Source organism: Lupinus angustifolius, chromosome LG11 (assembly GCF_001865875.1).
Source record: "Lupinus angustifolius cultivar Tanjil chromosome LG11, LupAngTanjil_v1.0, whole genome shotgun sequence".
NCBI lineage: Eukaryota > Viridiplantae > Streptophyta > Magnoliopsida > Fabales > Fabaceae > Lupinus > Lupinus angustifolius.
Genome location: NC_032019.1, coordinates 25,693,927 through 25,705,898, shown reverse-complemented (window position 1 = coordinate 25,705,898; position 11,972 = coordinate 25,693,927). Strand labels below are relative to the sequence as shown.

General features: G+C 30.2%; 1 protein-coding gene across 1 annotated transcript; it reads left to right on the top strand.

Moving 5' to 3' along the window:
• LOC109359589 (2-isopropylmalate synthase 2, chloroplastic-like) lies at positions 950 to 3,739 on the top strand. Its single transcript, XM_019604293.1, has 6 exons — positions 950 to 1,062; positions 1,139 to 1,213; positions 2,391 to 2,474; positions 2,574 to 2,708; positions 3,233 to 3,336; positions 3,429 to 3,739. The coding sequence occupies exons 3-6, from the start codon at positions 2,418 to 2,420 to the stop codon at positions 3,514 to 3,516; spliced, it is 384 nt and encodes a 127-aa protein (XP_019459838.1). The 5' UTR covers positions 950 to 1,062; positions 1,139 to 1,213; positions 2,391 to 2,417; the 3' UTR covers positions 3,517 to 3,739.

The following is an 11,972-nucleotide window of genomic DNA, read 5'->3' as shown; positions in this document are numbered from 1 at the left end:
GGAAATAGTAAAGACATTTAATAATTGAGCAAAGTGGAGCGGGATATTCGCTAAGACGGAGATTGTTACGCAAAGTTTTTAAGGAGCAAGACATTCACTAAGGTGAAGATTGTTGCATAGATTTCGTAAGGAGCAAAATATTTCAATCAAGGTGGAAATTGTAGGGGTTGCTTCAAATATGATATCATGAAAAGAATCATATTGCCTATGATTGGAGTGAAGGAGAGACAAAGAAAGTAAAGTTAGAACTAATTGTTATAATTTGCACCAATTACAAGTACCTCATATCAGCCTTAAGCTCATGGTGTTGGATTGAGGTATTTGGATATGCATATTATTTTATAAGCCCTACTTGGGTGTGTGAGTACTTACATTTATAATATCTAATAATATTGATAGTCACTCAACGTTCCTGATGACATAAGCACAATTGCTGAAGCTTGTTAATAAATTATTTTGTCTTCTTTTTTTATATTTAGTCTATGCCCTTATTTAATTATTTGTGACTAATGGTACATAATAATTTTAAGTTGCACTAACATATCATGGGAGAAGAATTTGGAGATTATAAGTTAATTAGGATATGGGAACAAAATATACTGCACTCATCAAGCAACCATTAGGCCTTAGCTTTGCATTTTCCCACTAATACCACCAAGCCATGGTCACGTTTTTGGAACTATAAGCCATTGCCATCTTTTTTGGCTTCCACTAGTAAGTCATGGCCCTTATTAATGCACTAAAATAGTATATTTGAAAAATATAACAACAAATATGAAATCCACTTTTTTGTCTAAAACCTTGGCCTTAGTCCCATCCTAGAGATTAAAATATTAAAAATTGGATTTGTTAATGTGACATTAATGGATATTGTAAGCTATTAATAGGAGAAACATCCAAAGAAGGTGGAAAAGGATAAGGTGACATGATATTTTTCAAATGGAAACCCCCATATTGATCTTGTACATATGAGTTGTGGCTCTTTTATTTTCGCTCATCAACTAACACATTTTCACTTATTCGTATAGTGGACGTCATGGTTTTAGAAATCGTCTTGAAGAGGTATGCAAATAATTCTTTAAATTTATAAGCTTTTTAATTGTTTTCCTATATTTTGAGTTATTGTCTTCTGTTTTAGCTTGGTTATGAACTTGAAGATGAAGAAGTTGAGAGTTTGTTTTGGCATTTCAAAGCAGCCGCTGGGAAAAAGAAGGTAAATGAAACCCAATGATTTTTTCCCATATTTCCCATTAATTGTGATTATATGATATTTAATTATTATTGGCTTTACAAAAAAATAATACAAATAAATTGTGGATAATGTACTATAAATCTTTACCCCGGTCAATTTACTAGTTAACATTTACTATGTCAATTATACCAAATATCAACTTCCGTCTGATATTAATGTCCTTCTATTAATTTGTAAACTATCAAATGAGTTTAAGCTTATTTCTTTTATATTTTTCAAAGAGAATAAATGTTAACTAGTAAATTTCTTTTATATTTTTCAAAGAGAATAAAATATTTTTTCATACAAAGATAACTTATTTTTTTGAATCCACACATTGTTTGACATGTGTTTTATCTTATATTTTTATAATATCTTTTAAAATAAAAGTTTTTAGAAAAAAGAGAAATAAGACACATATCAAAAATGATTAAGTTTAAGGAGATAGTTTATTCTCTTTTTCAGACTAACTTGTTTTATATTTTTCCAAAGGCAAACTTGTTTTATATTTTTCAAAGGCAATCCATGATATCCACTTTTCCTATGTAAGTTTAATGAAACAAAAAAATATTTTTTTCATTGCATATTATGGATGGTCTAGAATATCTAGCTACAATCAATTAAAGAGTAATTACACACAATTTACAAAGCTCATGACCTTTAACAAGATCAGGCCAAGGTACCAAAATTAGGTTTCAGGGAAATAAATGAACATAAAAGACCAACATATATGACTTTTGGGCTAAGATCTTCTTTAGTACTGTGTTCAGATTCAGATTATAACATGTAATCAGATTATGGAGTTCATTGCATGACTTTTATATATACTTTAAACTGGACCAACCCTATGATTCGTCAAATATGAGTTACTATGTAGCCTTTATAAGCAGGTGATCATCTTTTTAATATTTGTTTCAGAATTTTGGTGACAAGGTAGATATCACTAAATATTTTTCGATTATTTAGCTTATCTGCAACATTGTTTCATAGTGCATACTGGTGAAGGTTCATTCACTTGTCTGAACTCTAACCGGGCTTCAAACTTCTTAACCCTTTGATTCATCAAAAATGAGTCGTTATAGTTTTATTCTTATGTTTTCTATTGAACCTTTTATGGATTCATCTTTGCCATCAATTTGGCCAATTTTTGGTTTCTTAGAGAATCACTGATGCTGACCTCAGAGCAATGGTTTCAAATGAAGTTCTTAAGGCAGAACCTATTTGGAAACTTGGTGATTTACAGGTAAATGCACATATATGTTCCAAAACATTATGTTTCATGCACTAGCATGACTTTATAATATATAAAAAAAAGCCAACTTATCTATATCTATTAATGCAGGTAATTTGTGGAACATTGGGCTTTTCAACAACAACTGTCAAACTTGTTAGTGCTGATGGTAGCACCCATGTTGCTTGTTCAGTTGGTATAGGACCAGTGGATTCAACTTTCAAGGCTGTTAATCTCATTGTGAAGGTTTTGATTTTGATGACCAGTTTATTGCTATCACTTCCTTTTGATTTTATAAGATTATCGATAAAGTTTTAGATTGCATTCGTATTTTGACCTTTTTATGGTTTAGTATATTATATTTTAAAACAACAAAATAGAATACAGATGTAAGGGCTAATTTTTAAAAAAGAAAAACATTCAAGATTGAGAAGGTATTTACCCATTAGGATTGAGGTAGTGGTGAGGGTGAGTAATTTGCATGAAGTCATTGTTTCAAACTTATTTTCACCATTGCAAAAAACAAATGTTATGGATTTTTCCCATTTTCCTAACATTGTTTTTATATAACATTGAAAGGGAAGAAGTTAAACTTAATTAAAGGAATGTTCCATCAAACAAAAAATTTCAATAATTTACAAGTTTCCTCTTGTACTTGAGGCATTTTCACCTCAATTATGAATACATTTTTACTTATACAAAAATGGGATTATGCAGCAATCGTTAACATTGCTAGTATGATATAAGAACCTTCTACTTTTTTTATGCAGGAACCTGTGAAACTTCTTGAGTACTCAATGAATGTAGTGAAAGAAGGAATTAACATAATTGCCACAACACATGTTGTACTTTATAAGGATCATCGAACTTTTAGGTATTGTATCCATAAGTTGATTACTTTAATTTCTTCTATATTCTTTCTAATCATCCACAAAGTCTATAATGTTTATTATATTTTTTGTATAGTGGAACTGGATCGGGATTCGATGGTGTTGTTTCTAGTGTCGAGGCTTATATTGTTGCACTAAATAAAATGTTGGGTTTCAAGGAGTAGTTTATGTCTACTGAAGAAATTCCAATTTATGCAAGAAAATAATTGAGAGTTTTTATGTGTTGAGAAATTTGGTTGTGATATCTGTGTAGCTATTAAAAGAATAAGAGAATGTTCGTGAAACTCCTTACCTTTGCCTTGTTCTCCTAATAAGGGATTATAGCTGTATTTGAAAGTTACTATATTTGAACTAATCATGTATGTACCAATAAAGAAAATAATCACATTATTTCTATCATAAAATAATTCCAATTTTCTTTTAATTTTTATTGTCATTTTTATGGGTTTGATCATGACTGGAAGGTATAATTGTGCTTTAGTAATCGTAAAGAGATATTGGAGCTTTTCATTTTAAAATAAGTATATAGTACCCTATTATATTTTTACCAAACCACTATATATAAAACACGTGGATTTATTCCAGTCGATTCTAATTCCATGCAACTTAAGTAAGAAGTGTTGAAGATCCAACTACTGAACCTAGGGGATTGTTGGCAAGTACTATTATCCTTGACTTTTGGTTATTTAGGATTCATTTATGAATTGAATTTTGGAGGGGAAAAAAGGGAAAGCTTATAAGTTATCTTCCTAGTATTTTGCATGACTTCTAAACTTTTTATTCCTTTTTTTCTTCAACAAAACTCAACTCGCGAATAGACTAAGAGAAATCAAGAGATTTGATCGATCATGTGAAACAAAGAAAACAAATATTAATTAAAAGCACACGAATCGTAGAATATACATGAGGGTTCAATTGTAGGATTTTTTATTCATGTTAAGTGTGAAAATTACCTTAACTCATATGGCTATTTTAACATATTTTCAATTCTAAAAGCCGACTTTATGCATTCATACTTAGAATTTTGATAAAATATTACACTAATCATATAAATCAAATTTTCAGGACTTGTAAGAACAAAAATGAGCAATGACTAGTTTAAAGAACCAAAATTGATTTAAGGTCATATCAATTGTCATGTGCCTAGTGCAGGAGTCGTGCCAAATGCAACCACGCTAAGCATGGAAGATATGCCAAATGCATCTTAGCTAGATGAAGAGGTGATCTAAATGAAGAGATGTGATGAGCGCACCTCCCCTATGCCATGCGAGAGGATAAAATTTAGATTGATGAAAAGGGATGGAAATATACTTTAAAGGAGGTCGATTTACTATACATATACATTTTCGGTGTAAAAGGATATTGAATTGTGGATTTTAGATGGATTGTGGATTTGCCTCCAGAGTTTATCCTGTCGCGCCCTGATTTTCTGTTGCACGACTTTGTTTAGAGCCGCCACTACATTTTATAGTTAAAAATGTAGAAAAATATTTGAAGCCCAATTACCTTGGGCTTTTGGATTTTTTATATCCAGGTTTAGGAGTCGGTTACAAGGTAAGGAAGGTATTAGCACCCTACTTGTCCGCCTTAAGCGGTACCCTTCATTAAAATATATGACTTTATTATTATTATTATTATCATTATTACTATTATTTTATTAAATTATTTGATTAATTAACTAATTATTTATTTTTATTATTTTGTCTGACAATATTGACTTTGGTCCTAGTACCCCTATTAAGATATCAAGGCTTACGTAGTTCTTTAAGTAGAAAATGATTTATTGGTTTAGTGTATTTTAATTAAAGAAAATATATTTTTTAGTCAAAAATATATATTTTGCAAGTCTTGTTTGTTATAAAAAAAGGTTTTCTTTATTTTGTTATTTAAAAAATGAACTAAATTGATTTTGAGATTTAATCGATTGAAAAGAATCAGCGTAGCGCGACCTTTCGAAGATGATCTGAGAAGAAAGAGGCCTCCAGGGTGACCTTCTCTCCATCTTTGATTAAATCTCAAAATTAATTTATTTTTTTGAAAACCTTATTTGTCATGTTTTATTTAAAAAAAAAGGTTAAAAAACAATTTATTAGTCTATCCAAGTTATTTCTAGAAAATGATTTTTATTAAAAAAAGTTTGCTTAATTGGTAGATATATGAAAATGATTTTTTATTTTTGCTAATTTCATCATGTTTAAATGCGTTTTATTAATTCAAATAACTTTTATCAATAATTATTTTTTTATTTTCGTGAAATATTTAAGAAATAATAAATTTAATTAATTATTAAAGAAAGAATTTTTATAAATCGTCAAAGCAATCATAACAAAATTCGGTTAATTAAGGAATGCATAGAAAATAATTTCTCTACTATCTAACCATTTATTATTTATTCTAGAAAATTATTTAAATATATGCTACTGTTTTTTTATTTTATTTCATGTCTAATAAAATTATTATATGGTTAAAAAGAATATATTGGATGATGTTATTATAAAATGAAAGTGGTGAAGAAAAGAGTGAATTAGATAAAAAAAAAGGCCTACCAATTTGTGGGAATCTGTAATGTGAGGGAGAGACTAAAGTGTGGCACTTGGAATCTTTTGGACACGTGGCAGCAGGTGAGTGGATGAGGAGATGATGGTGTGAAGAATCTGGACACGTGGCGTGTTCGTGTTGGATGGCTAAGGAGGGTGCGCGGATGTTTCTGTGTACACGACTTCACTAGAACCCGTGTTCCAGTGGGTGTAGTAATCCCACGTGGCACGATGTATCGTAGTTGGGACACTTTTCTTGGTCTGATTAGCTGGATCTCTGGTCAACGTGAAGGAGTGGAAAGTAAGCAGATCGAACTATTGTGATTGAATGTTCCACGCAAGTGCACGGGAATGGCATGAACCCACCTACACTGGATCGCTCTGAAAGTGAAAAAGAGTTTTTTCTCTCGTAGTGTAGGTGGCTTTTTGGCAGAGCATTTTTAGTGTTTCCAGTGTCGTTTTTGATGTTCACCCTAGGCTCTATTTATAGCAAACCATATACCAACGGACTCCAAATTTTAGAGTGTTTAAAAATAATTTGGTAACATCTTTTTTTACAAACCTGATTTGATCCTATCTATTATTATTATTTTAATACTTTTTCTTTTATTCATTTTTTAAATTCAAATTAGGTTGTTAGATTTCATTATTTAATTTATTTAAATTATTTCGAAAATTTTATAAAATATGGACAAAAATAAATTTAATTATTTCATATACATTAAAAATTTCGAAAAATTAAAATAAATAAATAAATAACGTTTTTTTTCTCTCTTTTTTAAAAAAAGAGTATGGGCTCATGGTGGCCTATTCCTAATTCAAAAAAATTTTGTTTTCTAAAATCATTTTCTTAATTTAAATTAGTTTTGAATATTTGGTCAACCTAACCACTTGGATTCAGGAATCTAACAACATTAATTTATTATTATTTTGAATTTTTCGGTTAACCTAATCACTTAGATTTAGGAACTTTATTTGTGTGTTATTTTTTGAATTTTTAGTTAACTTAATCATTTAGATTTAGGAACTTGATTTTTTTTTGTTTTATATTTAATTTGTTTAATTTAATAACTTCGAAAATAATTATAAAAATTCATAAAAATAGTTTTATTATTAAAATATCAAAAAATATCAAAATAAATAAAATGAAGATAAGTTATTATTTTTATTTAAAAAGTTTTTTGGGCTTTTCTAGGCCGAACAAAAAATGGGTGTTCACATATTCTATATAGTCATCAACAAATAAAAGGATATTGAATATGTAAAAGAAACACAAGAAGAAGTTTGAATTGTGCTTGTTAGTTTTTAGAAAAAATTTCTTTAATTAAAAACTTTTTCATACATTAAGCACAAGATTAAATTGATTTCAAAAGTTTAACATGCAGCAAATACAAAATGCATTTCCCAACTGCTAATATAATAAAAAATAATAAATATATAAGGGATAAAAAAACACAATCATTTATACTAGTTCACTCTAATTAAGTCCTATATTGAGTCTTTTCAAGGATTTTCCACTATTTCTCAAATAATTACAAGTATTAAACATATCTTTAAGTAAATATTCTTTCTCTACCAAGCCTCGTGAGGCTCTAAATATATCTAAGTATTCTTTCAATTAGTAAGTCTTTACCACCTTTAAAAATAAGTATGTATTCTTTCAATATCAAACCTCTCCATATTCTAACTCTTAAATGAATTCTATACAATATATATGAATATATACTTAAGCACTTCTCTTTCAAATAAATTTTTATTATTAGCTTCAATTTTCAGAAGTATACTTATTTTATAGATGATTTCTAGGTCATCACAGAAGCACTAATATGTCTTCAAATTAGTATATGTTTAGTAATAGCATTTATTGTAGTGTGTTCCATTGAGTCTAGTATTGAGAAGCTGTAATACAATGAATCTGTTGTGTCTTGAATTGAGTTCACATGTGCAATTAAAGTGTTGAATCATTTTATCCGATTTCTTCTTCTTGGAGTTTTTGAGAAGTTATCTTTGATATTTACTTTAAACATAAAGGAGTATCTTCTTTCGTAGTTGGCAAAGAGTTTAGAGTACAAGGTTTTCATTTCCAAGGATACTAAATTTCACTTATCAAGAAAAATTGTATTTAATACAAAATAACTATTGAAACAATTAACATTCTTCTTAAATGTGGATCAATTAATTGAAATAAATTCAAATGATTGGATGACTAAAGAGCATATATATACTTGTAAGAAAAATATTAGTTACAATAATTGGCTATAGTGATCATTGAACCTGGTTACCACTTTGATGCACTTGTCTCAATCACACTTTAATTTTGCTGCACTTAGTCTGGAAACAGATTTAGTGGATGCAATATTCATTGGACCCAATTGTTATTGGATATCATTGTACTTTTGAATGTGATAACTCATAGGGCAAACTTAATCAATGGATATGTTCACTTAATATTTCAAAGATATTTTTTAATACATATAGCTTTGCATACGTAGGAATAACTTTTTCCTTTAGATCACATTTTCCCCATTAACAATGTTTGATACAATAGTGATCACAAATTTATTTTGCTTTCTAAATTTAATTAATTATTATTCATCAAAACATTAAGGGAACACTAAGAGATTAAATAAAAATAGTGGCATCCAGAAGAATATGTGTAAATCAAAACCATTATGGTTCCAACATATATATTATTTTTATCATTATCTTTTAGGATTATGGATAATCCAAACATGATTTAAAGTTTAATAGCTAAACATGTTTTATTTTAGCCTTTCCTGGAAATTTTAACATTGTTAATTCTTTTTCTTAATCTGATTGGGTTTCTAATCCAATTTCTTGTCTTATTATTATAGTGTAACCGGTTCTTGTCCTTCTTTGTTTCGTTTCTTTTTGTTTCTTTTGTAATTATCCTCTATTAATAAAATTCTCTTTGTGGACCCAATAAAAATCTAGTTCATGTCTTGGGTCTACATACTGGTGGTCCAGGATAAGCAATGAGTAATTTCTCAAATTTAGAGAAAATGTCATTTAATGAAAACTCATTTTCATGTCAAAGGGAAAGGAAGTTCGGAATTCCATATAATGATTATCCACAAGGTCAAAGGATGAAGAAGTCCTAGTGACTAAGAAAGTAGAGTCTGATTTGTCTACAGAAAACTACTATGATAAAGTTTTGTGTTATGTGCTACCCATGGAGGTGAGACACATTATGTTAGGTCGACCATGAGAGTATGATACTAAAGTAGTCCATGATGAATTTACCAACAATATCTCTTTTTTGTACCATAATCAAAAAGTTATAAAAACATTTGATTCCAAAAGTGGTGTGTTAGGATAAAAAATAAATGAGATAAAAGATCATTCACGGGATAAAATAAAAGAGAGAGACAGAAGAGGAGAGTAAAACACAAGGGGGACAAAGTAAAATAAAAGTGATATACATGAGAGAAAACACAACTTCATGGTTAGAGTGTGTGAGGTGAAAATGACTTTGCATGTGAAGCAACCTCTTTAAAATGTCATCCCAAAAATATTTTAACTACTAACTCTCCTATTAAATCTGTCCTCCTTATTGATGCCCTCAATCCACAAGTGTACGATTGTTTCATTAAGTAAAAGAAAGGTTGATTCTACATGGACAGGAAATAACTCTTCATCATACTCAATTAATTACTATTTAAACACTTTTTAATTTAATTTTATTATGGATTAGATAGTGATTGAATAAAAAATAGATAAACATGAAAAAATCAGAAGACAAATATAATCGATTTAATGGAGATACGGAAAATCATTTTTGGGATATGGTTACTGCTTCATCTTTAAAGTTCCTACATGGATCTGAATGCTTGTAGCATGAGGTCCAAGTGATAATCAAGGAATGGCAATAAATGTCTAGAACCCATTGCTTATTGAATGACAATTAGAGGAGAAATGTGTATTATTTTTGTAGCTCTCCTAGGTATAGAAGATATAATGATAAATTATCTCTTAATGCGAATGAAGTCATTATGGTGCCCATGAAGTTTCATTCCTTTTGTTGAATTAGACTCCAAGATCAATTATTTCCAACTTAGGATGGCAGACAAGTGGAAGAAGCCCTTGTGGACATGTTCACATGTGAGTGCAAACTTCAATTCATCTTCTTCTTCTTGGTTACTCTCTTCACATGTATTATGCTCGATTTGGATTTCAAGCAGATCCTCATTTGGCCAGCAACATCATAATCAAGTGAAGAATTTCATTTCATTAGCGCTACATCTAATTTTTTTACTATGCTCATTTTGAATTGCTATTATATCCTTTACAATATCTTTGATCTGGACTTTACTGGTGTGGGAGGATGATACTCCATAAAAACTGGTTCTAATTGTGCATCAAATCGCGATGAAGAATACTTTGACAAAGAATTCCATTATGTAGAATTGCCGGAAAAAGAATTCTTATGTTGTTCCTTCAACCTATCAATTCACTTATGCATTTAATTTTGTTGGAGCGGAAGACCCATAGAGAAAGTGACACCGAGAATTTAATGTGGTTTGGCAATTTGTCTATGTCCACAGCTGAAGAGCAACAAGGATTATTTCACTATGCAATTTCACTCTCACTCAAGTATTTCTCACACAATTAGAACAAGAGTACAAGAAGAGAGAATATGCACTAAGCTAAGTATTTGATGTGTCTTACAATGGCATGAAACACTCCTATTTATAGGCAAAGCTCTTGAAGATTATGTGGTCAAAGGGAAAAGAACATTAATGTTGGTTTCACCATAACGACTTCTTTTTACTTGGCTAGAAATTCTATCTTTCTTCAAGATGATATTTAGCCACTTCTTTTTTGCTTGGCTCAAGAAAGTCTTTTCATCATCTTTTTCTTTTAGCCAATATTCAATAAATCTCCACATTGGCTAAAAGACTATCATAGTTATACTCCTGCTACTCTTCTTCATGCTCACTAGAGATTTTGAACATTAATCAAGTTCAGACAATGTCTGAACTTGGTAGTTGGAACTGGCTTCGTCATCATGTCCGCCAGATTATCCGCAGTGGGTATTTTATCCACTCTAACAACTCCTTTCTCCATTATGTCTCTGATAAAGTGCATCTGAACATCAATATGCTTAGTTCTTTCATGATACATTGAATTCTTTGTCAGATGTATAACACTTTGACTATCACAATAGATGGTTGTTTCTTCGAGTTGTATACCCAACTCTTCAATTAGACATTTCTCTCAAATGGCTTCTTTTATAGCTTCTGTTACTGCGATGTACTATGCTTCAGTTGTAGACAAAGCAACAATTGATTGTACTGTTGCTTTCCAACTAATAGTACAACCACACAGTGTAAAGACATATCCGGTGAGCGATCTTCGCTTATCTAGATCTGCAGCATAATCTAAGTCAACATATCCAGTGATCTTGTTTCCAACATCTTTGACTTTACCATACAAAAGCCCTATATTTGTGGTACTTTTTAGGTAGTGCATAATCCACTTCACAACCTTCTAGTGAACTTTACCAAGATTTGCCATATATCTGCTTACCACACTTACTGCATGAGCAATATATGGTATAGTGCATACCATGGCATACATGAGACAGCCAACCGCACTAGCATAAGGTAAACTTGACATTTCCTTTTTTTATTCTCAGTTTGTGGACACAAGGTCACTGAAAGTTTGAAATGAGTCGTCAATGGAGTAGTGATTGGTTTAGCATTTTTCATGCCAAAGTGTTCCAACATTTTCTCAATGTACTTCTTTTGTGACAGAAAGAGTGTTCCCTCTTTTCTATCCATCTGAATCTCCATTCCTAGAAATTTCATTCCAACTCCTAAGTCCTTCATTTCAAACTCTGAGCTCAATTGAGCTTTCAAGTTTCTAATTTCTTACATGTTCTTACATGTGATCAACATGTCATCAACATATAAAAGCAAATATATGAACAAATTATTTGCAAGATTCTTGTAGTAGACACAACTATCATGTTCACTTTTGGAATATCCATTTTCAAGCATGAAGGTGTCAAATTGTCGATACTAGTGTCTGGAGGATTGTTTTAAGCCATATAAAGATTT